This window comes from Trematomus bernacchii, unplaced genomic scaffold (assembly GCF_902827165.1).
Source record: "Trematomus bernacchii unplaced genomic scaffold, fTreBer1.1, whole genome shotgun sequence".
Classification (NCBI taxonomy): domain Eukaryota; kingdom Metazoa; phylum Chordata; class Actinopteri; order Perciformes; family Nototheniidae; genus Trematomus; species Trematomus bernacchii.
Window position 1 is genome coordinate 3661424 of NW_022987567.1, and position 16386 is coordinate 3677809.

At 39.8% G+C, this 16386-nt stretch overlaps 1 protein-coding gene across 1 annotated transcript in view; it reads right to left on the reverse strand.

Annotated features, from left to right (window-relative positions):
- Nucleotides 1-16386, reverse strand: part of cacna1bb (calcium channel, voltage-dependent, N type, alpha 1B subunit, b) — a 152528-nt gene that overhangs the window by 89212 nt on the left and 46930 nt on the right. The window contains 3 exon segments of the mRNA XM_034126055.1: nt 2623-2810; nt 7015-7161; nt 7932-8023. Of these exon segments, the coding sequence (XP_033981946.1) occupies nt 2623-2810; nt 7015-7161; nt 7932-8023 (427 nt within the window).

Consider the following 16386-nt stretch of genomic DNA (forward strand, 5'->3'; position numbering starts at 1 on the left):
TGTCGAACCCTGACGGTTCGGGACGAATACGGATACACCCCTAAAAGGAAGGTAGGCCTATAGTGAACTACAACAATGAAACGTTGAACAAAAACTAACAAGGAGATATGCACAATTTAATGGATCCAGACTAATTTATCACATTTCACAGCTAATGGCTAATTCACCTGAAAATAACTGTTACAAAAACAGACAAGACAGGTTTTTTTGTATAATCTTAGCTACCTATCTGGGTTAGCATTCAATTTATATTCAATCACAAAGCCTTACTTCCCGTTAAGGCTGAACACGCGGCCCACGCTACAGCTTCTGTGTAAATGGTGCAAGGTTAAATTTGGCAAAAAAAAAAAAATGCGAATATGTATTTTTCACCTTATAAGGTCGAACTTAAGAGTCTTTCTAATGAGCTGGTGTTCAGGCATGTTCATAATTCAACACGTTTCTTCCAACGTTCTCAACATTTTCATCTCAAAATATCCTTGCAACAAGGTCAGCCATTCACATCTTTCATCACATTTTTACTCTTTAAATACTGGAAAGGTTTTTTGTCTTCAGATGAGAACGTGAAGCTTTAAGTCAGACAGCCGATGTGAGATGAGCCCAGACACTTTTAGTTCTGCTTGGCTGGCCGCCGCTTATCCTAAAGGGATTCTTGTTTTTCTTTTTGTGTGCAGGGGTTTTAAAAAGGCACTATCATGCAAAAAAGATAGGTGCTGGCATTTAGTTAACAAAACTGTTTGGGTTAGGGACAGGGAGAAAAAGTAGTAAAAACGTGTCGAGCTCGAGGGGTCGTCCCGTGACACAGTTGTTTAAGACACAAACCTCATGGCCTTCACGTTTCTTCTTTGTGGTCAACATAGTTACATGACAGCAAATGTACAAACTATACAGAGAAAAGCTTTAATTCATTATTCTGTCTCTGTACATTAATGAAGTGGTGTAATGTGCCTCGGATAGGATAACATTTGTCCCTAAAGTAGAAACATTTCAACTGGATGCCAAGGACCAATTTGTTTTGCCAAAAATCAGCGGCAGATTGTTTATCTATCAAATCTTACAAAAAGTTATTTTGACATCTGTCTGTTATTGTTCTACAAATGTTGGGCAATCAGTGCACCTTTGCAACTCCCTGCGAAACCTGCTTAGGCAACAGGACTACTGGGTCAGGTTTGGGTTTTTATAACCTATGTACATGGCCTTACTTCAGCATGTAAGTCAGGTCACAAAACTTATAACTCAACATTAACCATCAAACAGTTAAAAAACGGTACTTGTTATACCAATAAGGGCACCCAGACCTTTTCACTATGCTTAAACATTTGAATTGTATAGTTGCTATAATGGTTTCTGTCTCTCATTACTGTTATAGTTCATACTGTAAATAACTTTCTGTACATCACTAACAAAAAATAGTTTTTTGTTTGGTATTATTCTCAATTTCTGTAATTGTCTTTTAAGTTGAGTGTACTGAGACGCCTTTTCTTTTTTTTTTAGGAATATATCAACTACAGACAGTACATGAAGAGTAACACCTGACAGGTACAGTGTGTCTTCTGTGCCACTGCTGCTAACATTCATCCATGCAGAACCAGAACTGGCACATTGACACTCTGCCTCTGTGTCCCAATCTCTGCTTCAGGCAGCATGCTGGCTTACATACAGTACATGTATATAGCTCACAGGTTAATAGGTAAATATACTGGTATTTAAAACTTAAGCGGGTAAAATGAACAAATATGACAAACTGCCTTTGAGTTGCCATTCATCAAAAGAACAATCCCCCAAATGCTCCAGGTCGGCAGCTTCCAGGTGTGAATATGTGTCTTTATATAAATGTTAAGCACATGGGTGGTGGAAAAAGAGTGTTTTCTCAAATAAATCTTTCTCTGTGTGAAATATTCATGGTTTGATGAGTTCATAACACCCCTGCTGGTTCCAAAATGTTAACATGATCATTACCCAAAGAATATTAAACTGGCGGTTGGCAAAAACAACATTATTCTCTTCTGTCTAATCCTCTAAACCTCTTATTGTCAGTGCTGGGATAACATTGTTAGGTGAGGGAGTTGCACTTGAGTAAGAGCCATGTGATAATTTAATCAACATGGTTTAATTCTTCAAAACATTACAAAAAACTAATGGCAATCTGCCCATTAGAAAAACAGCAGAAGAAGACAGCTCATGAGGTGTCTAATTAAAAAAGGGTTTATCATCTGGGGGAAATTAAGGTTCTCATATCATTTTATACTGTTGGGATCATCCCCAGAGAGCCATGCATATGACTATATTCAATAAAATTCAGTCCTTATATTATATTATATGTTTGTCCAGGGAAAAATGTGAAGCTTGTGGTGGCACCATAATCATGAACAATACATTTCTTAGGAACATGAATACACATAACAGTCTGGCCAGTAATTGTTTTGATATCAAAGACATTAACTAACAAACCAAACAACTAACAGGAAATCCTGAAGCCTTGCAACTAGGAGGATATAGCTGAACGTAGGAGATAAGATTGAAAAGGATGATGAAGAACATGTACGCAAAAACACAGAGACGGCAGAAAATCAAGATTATACTTTAAAAACGTCAACAAGTATGAAAAGCATATAGACTCACGCTGTAGAGGATTTCCGACCAGCCCTCCATGGTGATGCACTGGAAAACTGTCAGCACCGCAAACCCGATATTGTCAAAGTTGGTGATGCCAAAGTTGGGTCCCTTCCAGTATCCTTTGCAGATGGACCCATTCGTACACAACCTGGCCGGGGGCTCCACGCCACAAGGCCAGTCTGCTACTATCTCATCTGACACAGAGAAAAAATAATTAGGGAAAGAGAATTAGATCGATAGGCAAATGTACATATTCAGGTCCTTTTTCATTTTAAACTTCTTCTGACTGTATGTGTCTAATGGATAGACGGATGGTAGGATTAATAGTGAGATCTCAAAGTACTATAATTATTGAAAAGGTTTGCCTCCATGAGAAAGGTTAACAGAAAGTTAACAACAGCAAAACTATGTTTGCTGAGAACTTCCAAAACAAATGCATTTTCGCTCAAATGTTACAGAGTAAACAGTCTCTCGCTACACCTCCAGACTTCTACATTTAAGTGTTTGGATGGCATAATACTAAGGAAAATGCATTCAAGGTAACAAAGGGTGAGTCATTCAAATACAAATGTTAATTTAAAGTGTAAAGCATTCTTTTAAGCCACTGAAATGATTGCAGTACTCCAAAATGCTAGCAGGTTTTATTCGGGTCCTATCACCTGCAACTTTCTTTAGCTGCCTTATATTGCCCTGATATGTATATCCCATGATCTCTTAACTATTAATCATGTCATGCCGATTACACCTCCATAGGGAAACACCTGGGAACATCCTCCCAGGTGCCCCGCCCACATAGACTGCTTCTTCTCAATAGAGACCATTGACCTATGGACCTTATCATGCAGAGTGTGACTGCAGCCTCATTCTGTCAGTCATTGCACAAAGCCTGGACCACAGGTGAAGGCTGGCACAGAGATGGACAGGTGGATCTGGAGCTCTGCTGTGGCTTGGCTCCCTCTTCAGCAGCAGGCTCCAGCAGAGCGGCACTGTTATCGCAGCTGAGGCACCGGGCCAGCAGCCATTATCACAGCCTCTCATCTTCACTCACAACATCTGGAAGTAAACTATTGGCTCCTTTCCCCATTTATTAAACATAAATAAATATGCTGTTAATGGGTTCTTATTTCAGTTGAATTATTCCACTCCATTGATGGTGCAGGTGAAAGTTATTGGTACTTTAAGATAGTGCTAACACATCACGAGGGATGACATCTAAGTTGTACCTTATCGGAGTGACTGGGAGAATCGAAGATACCATATGTTCAAAGGGTGGTATTATTTACCCCAAATACAAACAAACAATTTATGTACTTATGTAACAAAGTTGTGGGCACATACTGTAAAGGAGGTCAACCAAACTGAATAACATTAGCTAATAATGACAAAGACTGAACACAGAGAGGAACATCTAAAATGGCAGATCAAACAAATAGTATGTTTGCAATTAACCACAATAGGAGCTCCAACAAAGTAACATAGTCTAAATAATTAAACTAAAGACTGAGATCTTTGTTATACTTTCTCTACATCTTTCTTTCCATCCAGTGGAGCATACTTGTTGAAAATACAAGTGCACACAGATACACAGTAGAAGATGCACACTTCAGGTAATGAAGTAAATCAAGATGATCTAGTATTAAACTGCACTATACGTATGTTTCTTTGTCTAAAACTTATTAAAGCCTCCCAACAATGCCAAAAACATCAAATAGGATATGACTTTTAAGCAACAATAAACAAAAACTTGATAAAGATGTGTTTTTCAGTGAGTTTACAGAAGTTGTGTTGTCAGGGTTACGTCAGATCAAAGTCAAAGTCAACTTTATTGTCACTCTTCTGTTTGTGTGATACAGACAGGGAGATCGAAATGCTGTTTCTTCCAATCCAAAGGTTATCGAGGTAGTGGTCTAACTAAGTGAGATGTGTCACTATGTGCTTGACTGAGCAGGGATTATGAGGTTACAGGGCGGAGGGAAGCAGAGAGTTATTTTGAAGGATGAGCTGGAACACACGTCAGCAGATGGGGATCAGAATAAAGAATACATGTGCTGAGTATAACAGATGCCATGTGCACCCAGAGTTTCATGAGGGATAGTGCCATGATCACAGACCCTGCCAGGTATTAACGATGATTTGGAGAGCCAGATTGCACAGCCAACATCCCTCTGGTGTCACTCCAGTAAAATGTCTCTTTTCCCTATCCTTCGTACTGACAGGTGCTGCGTCAGCCGGACTCAGCGTCCACGGGCGCTACAGGAGCATCTCAGTTCTCTACTCTCTTCTATTGAGTGCTGTTTCTAAAGTATTGGGGCTAACATTTCTTAATGAAACATTTAAAAGTCAAAGTGAAATGTCATATATATTTAAAATTGTTTTGTTTCCATAATAATTTTATTTTTTATAATATTCTTTGTTTTATTAATGGAAGTTGGTCATAAAAAAATGTATGGAAATGTTTCTTAAAATGCTTTTGTGTTTTTAGTTCAACTCTGAGCCAGTAGGACATACCACCATAGAATATCACTCCTAATATATTCTGAGGGTTTTTAACAGTGGGGTTTGTTCAGTTATCATTCAGCCTGATTTATAAAACAATTAATCTGGCTTCAACCAATGTGTATATTAGTTTTTCAAAATACATACAATGGACCACCAATTTGATAAGAAAATGCCTCATTGTTGAAGCCAGATTCATAATTATTGTTTCATTGGCAAAGCCTCAGCCGATAAAATAACAGAGAAGAAGAAACAATTTCCTATTTCCCAAAAGACAAACAAACCAAGCTCCTCAATAACCTTGCACTCAAGTGAAGGGAAGCCAAAGAATTCACACTTGAAAAAACACAAACATGCTCAGACACACACACACACACACGCTCACACACACGCTCACACACACACACACACACACACACACATGCTCACACACACACACACACACACACACACACACACACACACACACACACACACACACACACACACACACACGAAAAAAATAGCTTTTATGGTAAGAAGTTGTCACCAGCGCTGCTCAGATTAATCAAACCCTGCTGTGTTTCTGGACTAAAATAACACAATAACACACGTACTGTACATTAGCAAGCTGTGACAACTGCTCACACCACACACACACACACACACACACACACACACACACACACACACACACACACACACACACACACACACACACACACACACACACACACACACACACAGACAGACTGATGGACATATCCACATTGTTTTACAGCTGGGCCAGCCAATAGCCCTGCAGGCTCGCCTTTCACACTCTCTCTGACACCAGCAGTTTTTATCACTTCCTCACACAATGGGTAATTTCATTCGAGCCCACTGATTGTGTTCTCTATAATTACTATAATGCTGCATATAATAATACCACTGCGATAATAAACTGGCTGTGACTGATGAGAAATGGGTTTTGTTGCTATGCTAACTCACACACAAGGGAGAGGCTTTTTCTTTCTGCCTCTCCCTCCTCGAGGTCAGTTAGTTTTGAGGGTCTTTGGTTAGTCTTAGGTATTCTGTAGGTTTTAAATGTAACTATACACATGATTGTGTTCCTATTTTTGACATGATGTTAATATCAGTTGTAGTATTAGGGACCTTTTTCTCGAGCTTCAGATGGCTTATCAGGTTGTCCTATTTCACATATATCCATTATCTCTCATGATTGTAAGTTTGTTTGTGAATGAAATGAGTTGAATAATTAATTGATTCTTGGATAATAAAGATTGCTGTCTTAAAGATGAATCTGGTGGAAATTGATTTGAAAACTGGATTCTTTTTTGCTTGTTTCTTTCTTTCCTATTAACTCAATTAGATTCTGTTGTAATGATTATTTTCAAAACAGGTGTGAACTAAACCTTGTAATGGTCTTGTAAATCATCTGGCTGCCAATACATCAAAACACATTCAAAATGTGTACAAAAGTTGAAACTCTACAGTACATATACTTCCTTCTGATGTAGGAGACAGAACTAGTGGATTGTAACCTCATTGACACCGTCTGAGGTAGCGTTCGATCAGGGGGCGGGGAGCATGAGAATTCATATTGAGATACAGTGGAAGCTATCAATCAAAACCTGAAGACTGTGAAATACCATTCATCAAAATCAAGATGTGAAAAATGGCTGTCAGAAATTCTGCTGTGCACATTGTTTGTTGCGTTGATATAAACACGCTGCCTGCCAGCGCTGTGAATGTGAAGCCACTCCTAAGCCGAACACAAACATACATACACGACTTATGAATCATTTATGTACGCCTGCATCCATATGCGATGCAATATTTGTTCTCGTGCGTAAAACATTTTCAGCTGAAAGTTTCTCCTGGCATTAACTTGGCATGTTTACTTCAAGATTTGGCTCTCACCATCTTTGAAGCAGGTGCTGTGGAATTTTCCCATGTAAAACTCCACCCCGATGATGGCGAACATGAGGATGGCGAAGAAAAGCAGCAGGCCGATCTGAAGCAGAGGAACCATGGCTTTCATTATGGACTTCAACACCACCTGGAGACCTGAGGGACAGAAAGACGAGGGAAAGGGGCGAGAGGGGGGAGTTAGAGGGGTTGTTTCAAAGGATTATTAAGGTGTATTCTACCTTGGGTCTTATTTTTGTTGTTTGTCTATCACTACATTATTTATAACATTGTACTCAATCATAAAAAGGCTGAGATATGGGAACACAACAACATCGCTCCAATTAGGTAGAAGTTGGCCTGTAAACTCTGATCGTCTGACTAGAGGGATATTATGCTACTCCAATGTCTTATCAATAAACTGGTAGTACAATTTAAATATCACCTGCTGTATGGACATAATGGTCCAAGTAAACACAAATAAGCCTTTAAGAGGAGAACCCTGAAAAGGGTGACATTTTAAATGAATAAATATCAAAATGATATTTCTTACATGAAGGCAAGTATTCTGAAGTTATGATACAATATATAAATGAGGCATTAACTTGCTCACTTTGGATGAATTTGGGAGCAATCTTCAGATAGAGTAAGTTTGATGGGGTCTTTCTTATCGTTTATCTGAACTAAGACATGTTAATGGAGCAAAAAAGCCCAAAAGCTCTGTGTGAAATACTTTATTTAGACCCATGCTTCATTAAATATGTAGTGAGTGTTATTCAGTTTTCTCTTGCAAACTTCCCAATAAGACAATCCAACACTAGTTTAAATCTGTTGGAAATAAAGTAAAGAAGTAATCAACAGTTCGTACAAGCTCAATCTTCCATGGTACACGTATTGTGTAAATATTTGTATGATTTTGAGTGACTTACTGGGGATTCCTGACACCAGTTTCAGGGGCCTCAGCACTCTCACTGCTCGCAGGGTTCGCAGGTCGAAGTCTGTACCCACCGTGGCCAGGATTCTGTAAACACACAAACATGGACGGTTACACAACATTTCACTGTAGCATTAAAAAATCACAGCATATGTTTGCAAGTAACAATGACTTCCTGTTTCATTTGCTTTTGTTTCCTTTTCAAACATGCAAATCATACTCTTCAGAGCCCAGTGACATGTTATAAAGAAAAAAAGCAGTGGTTACGAAACACAAATATTTTGAATTTTGCAATAAATAAAACAGAGACGAGCATTTTGTATGCACATACAGACACACACACACACACACACACAAACACACACACACACACACACACACACACAGCATATAGGTTGATCACGTGACGATTACATCATGCGCTGTTTATATCTGCTTTCACCTACAGTACAAATGGAGGAGCGACCTACTGTGGCACGTCCTTGTGTGTGTGTGTGTGTGTGTGTGTGGTGTGGTGTGTGTGTGTGTGTGTGTATGTGTGTATGTGTGTGTGTGTGTGTGTGTGTGTGTGTGTGTGTGTGTGTGTGTGTATGTGTGTGTGTGTGTGTGTGTGTGTGTGTGTGTGTGTGTGTGTGTGTGTGTGTGCTTGAGCCACAGAGACACAGCTGGCAGCCCTCATTACAGGCTGTACACAGAGGGAGAGACTTAAGTGCACCTCTGAAACATTAAGAAAAAAAACCCAACGTGCTCGAGGCTACATGGAGAGAAGCGCAGCCGGGAATGATAATGTATCTGGAAAAATCTGGAATCTGAAAAAAAGCGAGGGCCATTCCGACACACCTTGTTTAATTAGGCGTAGATTTACATGTTTAAAAGGTGGATAATTTATTGTAATTATCATTTGGAAAAAAAACACAACACTGAAATGGATTTTCATTTTGTCCAATCCGACGAACAATGCCGCGGACATGTAATGGATTGAGAGGTCAGAGTGGATTGATTATCAGACTAAATTGCCAGCTGTTAGTTTTCCCTCAGCTAAACAAAAAACTGCTAATTCACAGCATTTTTTTTAAACGCATTTCAGTGTAAATTACATTATTCATAAGATCCCAAATGAGTATGTTTTTTAAACCTCTGAGTTAAGAGTTAAGTACAAGCAGGAAGAAAATCCTCAAGGGTACAATAGCTTTTATACGGAGGGTAGCACACACTCACACGCCTGAAATGCCACACACACACAGAAAAAGTGGAAAACAAGAAAGGTCGCTTAATGCTCCTTGGTTACCAGTTGGCATGGTAACCGATAAAGCACATCTGTGGGAATGGGAATTATTATTATGGGTGAAGTCAGGCTGCTGGGATGGAAGTGGCTGCTATGTAATATACAGTATATTGTTATATACATATTTCATGCACAGGCTTTGCATTAATCAAATTGTCAGACAGTGATGGATTTCCAAAGGCTCCATTTTAATATTTTCGTATTACCCTTCAACATACAAATTGTGAGTCCCATTTATCAAACTGTTTGGAAATGGAACCCATCTTTAGGAATAGGAAGTGAGAGAGCTGACTAAAAGATGAAATATTGATGAGGGCTGTAAAGACTTAAATTAATATCATCTTTCCATGATGCTGAACATCAAGTAGGTTGTGACTCTCCAATATGCTATACCAGTAGCGGCTGTCAGTTCAAGGCTGCCAAAGACTTTGAGATGCAATACAGCCTCCTTATGCTCACATTTAGAGAATACTGTATGTGTCAATTTCTTATATGAAGATAACTGGATATAGAGCTAATTGATTAGGGAGGCAGACTGTGTCCACACATTTAAGAGTAGGCTGAAGACTTTCCTCTTTAGTACAGCGTACAGATTAAAACTGGTTATAAACTCCCTTTTAAACATCCCCATGGACCCTTCATTTTATGGAATTATTATTAATAATCCCATAAAATGAATGAATTATGAATTATTGTATTCTAACTGTATTTGTGTCATTGGTATTTTCACATGTATCTTGTCATTTTACTATATTCTCAGATATGTTTCTTGTTTTTACATTATCATTCATTTAGTTTGTTGATTTGTGAAGCCCTCTGAGACAAATGTGTTTTGTGATATTGGGCTATATAAATACATTTGAATTTAATTGAATTGAGGGACTCCATTCATTCCAATTAAAGTTGCCCAGTGGCAAACAATCCAAAAAGGCTTAAAGGTCCCATGTCATGGCCATTTCTACTGATCATAATTCCATTGTTGAGGTCTACTAAAATACATTTATATTGTGCAATTTTCCAAACTCACATTGGTTTCTCATACAGCATCTCTGTATAGTATGTGTATTCACTCTCTGTTCTTAACGGCTTGTTGGAGCTCCTGCCCCCCCCTCCCTGTGAGCCCAGTGGCCGTCTGCGAGACTGCGAGACACCGCGGAACTCAGCCTGGGCACACACACAAACTCCCAGCCAGGCTGCGGGTGTGTGTGTGTGTGCCCAGGCTGAGTTTTGCGGTGTCTCGCTGTCTTGCCGACCCCACACCAGTGAGCCAGCTCACAGTGTCCCGCTCCTCGCAGCAGCGAGCCTTGCAACGTCCCACCGAGTGTGTGTGTGTGAGGAAGTCCGCGGATTGGTCCAAACGTAACGGCTCCGTGGACGTAACGGCTCCGCGGATTGCTCAATTTGGACCAATCTGCGGAGCCGTTACGTTACGTTACGTCATACCTGAAATACGTCACTATACCCAAGAAGTAAACAATGGAAAAAGAGAAATGTCCAACGAGGCGTTCTGGGGCAGCATAGACAGGTCTTTTCTGTGTTAGAGTTTTACTCGCTACAGGGTGTACTTTGAGGGTTTGTGACTCTGCAGACCGTTTACATGCAAAAAAAGCTACATAACACACAAGGGGACGGGTAATAACCAGAAAAGCATGACATGGGACCTTTAACTAACGAGTGATACAATTTATGCCATGAGGAGTAGATCATGTAGATTTCTTAAAGTAACATTTGGAAAAGAAACTGATAAATACTTTGCAAAAACTGTAGAGAAACTTAGAATAATGGACCCATCCTTCCTCCCAAAGCATTCAACCTAAGGAAAGAGTGAACAACCAAGCAGAATACCTTTTAGCCGCACCCTAATTACCACTTAGGATACACCAAGCCACTACCAAGGTAACCTACCAAAACACTGAGAAACGGGGAACCACCTAGCAATACCCTAGCTAACTCTGTAATATTGAGCTTTTATAGCTGCTTTATATAATACAAACACTTCAGAATGACTGTAAATAGTGTTGTAATGGGAATTATATAAATAAAACACTTAGATACCAAGATAATACTCTGGTGGTATGGTGTGGACAAATGAAAGACAAGCAGGAATAGTCTTTTCACTGTACTCAAAGCAACAGTGACCTGTAGGAGCAAAATGAAGAGGATATAAAACATGAATCATCCCTCTGTGCAGTTTTATATCCTCAACAATCAATAACTCACTTTGTTCTGCACATGTATGTGTGTCCGTGTGTGTGTTCATGTTTGCCTGAGAAGAGATGATTTGATGACTGCAGACAGACAGTCGGGCAGGGAGCAGGCTGGAGAAGAAGCCATGAGTTTTAATATCCCTTTATCATCGGCACAATATATCCATGTGGGCGCCAGACACCGGCACAGGAAATATGGAGGGTGATGCTATCGTCTGACACACACACACACACACACACATACACACACACACACACACACACACGTTCTCTTTGTTTCATCACACACAGGTACAACCACTAAAGGATGTCTGAGCAGGTAGCTTTTCTGGAGAATAAATAAAATAGGCAAATACATTTACTAAGACACATTCATACACACGTGATTTTCAAATTGGTGTACAAATACACACACAAGAAAGAACCTATTTCCTGTGTGCTTCATCAAATATATATCCAGCTGCGATTCAGCTTTTCTCGCTGGAATAAAAATAGAACGTGAACTATTTTAACCTTGAAGAAACAATGGCAGAAAAATACTGAGAGACAAGAGTGACTCATGCTGCCCATCAAAACCTGTGGGAGGGAACACACTGGTCTGGTTTTCTATTCATCTATGAAAAAATACATGCAAAAAATAAAATGACTGGTGGAAAGAGAGAACTAAGTACAATACTGATGCTAACGAGTGTTTAAACTGGCAACTCTCCACTAACAAGTCAGCCATAACAAGTTTCAGGGGGAAAGGACAGGACTTCTCGTTTGGACAGTTTATTGTTGATTAAAATGTGAAAGAAAAGTTTGACATACAGTATAGGAAATAAATGTACCACTGGGCAGGTTTCCATGCAAATATTAACCACATTTCGAGAAAAACGACAAATGAAAATGCAAATGAATGATTTGTAACTATCGTTATGTAACACTTGGTGTTGGTTTATGGAGATAAGCTGTAGGTGGCTTCAATCCTCCAGTCAGGAAACTATAACACCATTGCAAAATGTAAAAAAACAACAACCTGACAGCATAGTTAAAGCTCAGTAATCATGAAGTTTTATCCTGTTTTATTAAGTTGTACAAAAAACTACAGATTTGTGAAATGTATAAGTGCTGGTATGTGCATTTTTTCAACATTAGAGAGAGCCACAATCTTACTTAATTACTTTATAGGGTCAGAAAACAGCCAAAATGAAAAACAAACTGAGTATATAGCTGAGAAAAAGAGAGAAGCAGCGCGCCCTCCTCTTGAGGCTGAGTGATGTAGTTTAATTACTGCGAGTGTGCGACCCTGCCCAGCTGTGGGCCGGGGGCTGTGATTGAGTTCTTCACACATCCTGGTAAGAGGAGACGGAGGCTCCCAGAGGACAGACGAGAGAACATGGTGCTGAAAACCTGCCTGAAAACCTGCCTGAATATCTGCCTGAATATCTGCCGGTCTGTCTGATCGTCAGCAGCTGCTCACGGACTGTCTGTCTCTCTGCATGCGTGACATCTTCCTCACATTTGAAACGTGCCTACCAGAGGATATTTTAATTCCTACTGGTTGAGCTGGTGCTGTTAGTTTGTATTTCTCCTTTTCTTTCCTTTCAGCACAGGAGTGAGAATTATCACAGTCAGGGGTCTAAAATTAGTATTTTTACGCCTGTTGGAACAGCGTCTTTTAAAATGCTCCATCTTTGTTCTGAAGGATCATCTTCCACTAACTACAACTAATGCATGTGTCGTAATAATTTTCTCTACAAGAGATACCACACTTTTTAATAGACACTATTATCTGGGGGAAACATTTCAAGGAAAAAACTATTGTCAATCTAAACAGATCTGCGATTTTTGCCGATTTCGAACTGAGAAAACATTTTTGGTTTTGCATATCAGGATATTATGTCAGGACCCATTATGTAAAGTGAACCAATTAATGGTCTAGGCAGTATGGGAAAGTGAACAGCACATAATGGCACATAATCACTTTAAAAGGTGTACTTGTTGCTTCCTGTTTCTTATTGTCCACACAAATGTTTGTCTGTTCCTATTGGATTATCATCAAATGTCAAATGTAATTGATCTGCTGTTTACCCCACACCCAAAGGACACAATTTGCACTTTTAGCAGTAGATTGGCTGGCAACTACCGAGCAGATTGCCATTGATTTTGGTGCCGACATCACTGTTCCCTGGAGGATGATTCCTTGGTACCACAACCGTCTCAACATTTCCTCTTTACCAAATTGTTCCATTAGGGGACTTTTTGAAAACTACTGTGGATACTTCAATTACATTAGCTGTGGATGATTTGGTTGATATTTTGTTTCAGGCGATAACTGGTTAAATGAAAAATCAGTGAGCAGGACCACATCATTTCAACGTTCAAATGATAGGATTTTAACTGCAATGAAGTAAGGTGACCTCATTATCCAGGTATTTCATATCTGGATACAACTTTGTCTGAAACTCATTTCCAGATGATGTGCTATAGCACCATTACAGAAGCCTATTAGGGGCCGTTTGAGGAAGAAATAAGGGAGAAGGTTTTTAGTTTTTTTTCGAATAAAAGGTCAGAGTATAAAGTCACATTTTCAGTATCAGTAATATGAATTGGTATAAGAAATCCAATTAGATCTAAATATACTTAAAGTTTCAATTTATTCACAACATTTTGGCTTTATTCTTGATCTCTTTTCTCACCGTTTCCCTCAGGCCTGGCCCTAATACTCTTATGTACACAATATACAGTATATGGATAAGACAATGTTAAAATAAAGAGTCAAAATAGATAATTGTATCTGAATTGTCTTTCTATAAGTGTCTAAGTGTATCTCAAAACTTCGGTAACATAGCAAAAATCATGCATCATAGAAATATGTAAAAATGATCTTTCTATATTTAGGAGTGTGTGGATATGCAGGCCGACACACACAACACACACAGTAGGAAAACAGACCTCATCATTAGACACAGACCATTTATTGCCAATTAGACCTTGTTTCTACCGTTTCATCTAATAGGAAACGAGGCGACCAATCACGAGACGGGCTTCAGTTTGCCACATCCTGTTTGTGGAGTGTGTGTGCATGTGTGTGTTCATGTTAGTGAATGGTGGTGGGCCGCATCGCCATGACGTTATATGATGTGAGTGGACAGCTGCGACGGAGTCAGGAGAGCGAGCATTTCCCACAATGCACATGAGGACAGAAGGGGGTACTCATGAAGTCATCGCGGCTGCCAGAGCCACTCGCCGTCAAACATGGCTGCTGTAGTAGTGCTGGGGTTCTAAATTAGCAGAACAGGCGCACACACACAAACACACACATACACATATTCCTCATTAAACTCATAAACAAGTCAAAGGCATGGGACTAAAAAAAAAAATGTGCACACATCCTCAGGCTAAGATGTCTCGTAGCTCTGACTCTACTGATCACGCTCAATCAGCTCAGACTTGACACACTACTATTTCCTTTACATCCAACATAACTGAAACAATCCAAAACATTTAGAGTTTATATTTGGGCCAGTTTAAGCGTTATTAGAGATATGTATTTAGATTTAAAAAGGGGGTGATCGAGGGGGGATGACACGTGTAAAGGCACCACAGGCTGGATTTGAACCAAGTGGCAAAGGTGCTCAAAAACGGTTCCATAAAAAATGGTTTTCCCAGTTTGCTGTGGTAGAACTTGATTGGCTGAAAAGAGCCACATCACAGACTCAGCGATCAGAGACGTTTGTGCACTGCTCTCTGTGAGCAGTGCGCAAACGTCTCTGTGGTCTGAGATGTGCTGTTTGCCTCAGTAAACATAAACAACACAACAAAAGGTAGGAAGGTATCCACTCCTTCTTCTCCTCCTAACTGTTCCCTCCATATCAACCAAAATAAGAGGAACTTAATAAGGAAATTAATCCAAAATTGTTATCACGTTATACACAGGATGCTCCAGATTAAATGACCTGTATTTCTCACACACACTGTAGTAGGCTAAAGTGAGGTTGAAACTGAAAGAGGAAATAGGGTTACAGAGAAGGAGGGTAGCAGCAGGGGTTTTCACAGAGGGTTCTCAGAATCACCGAACCTAATGATTAATGATCACCAGAAAAACATTTGCAAAGTTTCCTACCGCAACATTATGTTTCGCACGCTGTCCCGCTCGAAACAAACCAAAGCTGTCTTTATTTACTGCTCCATATTCATTCGTTATACATAACAGAAACATCATTTAATAGTGATAACCCATCGACTCAGTGTGAAGAAACCCAGAGGATGATGAGACCAGAGGCCTGTACTACGAAGCCGGATTTTCGCTTAGCGACGTAACTTCAGGGTAAACTCTGGGTTTCCGGTCCTACGACGCTGGTTCTTTTCTTACCGGGGTAGATCTCCATGGTAACTTATGCTGAACGGCAAACCTGCTCCTGTTCCAGGATAAGAGATCAACTCAGTGAAAGCACCGCCTGCTGACCAATCAGAGCTCAGTGTGCAGAGTTTAAAGCTATCAAGTCATATTACAGGATAAAGGAAATACAGAAAAACTGCCGTTGCAGGAAAGACGGCCGGCAAAAATCAACTGACTGTGTGAACGTGAAAATGAATAGAATATCCCCTCCCATCTTCAAAGCAATCTGACTATTATAACATTAGCATTAAGAAAGCTTACTTAAATATCTGCCACAAGGTCAGATCGAGGGGGGATGACACGTGTAAAGGCACCACAGGCTGGATTTGAACCAAGTGGCAAAGGTGCTCAAAAACAGTTCCATAAAAAATGGGTTTCCCAGTTTGCTGTGGTAGAACTTGATTGGCTGCACAGATTCCTCACCTGAAACCCATCCAACACCTTTGGGATGAATTAAAACACGAACCGAGAGCCAGGGCTTATTTACTGTATATTGGATTTAGTCAGCACTCAATGGTGACTTGAGCGCGGGTATTAGACGTGTGAGAAAGCATTTGATTTGATGTCCTGGGAA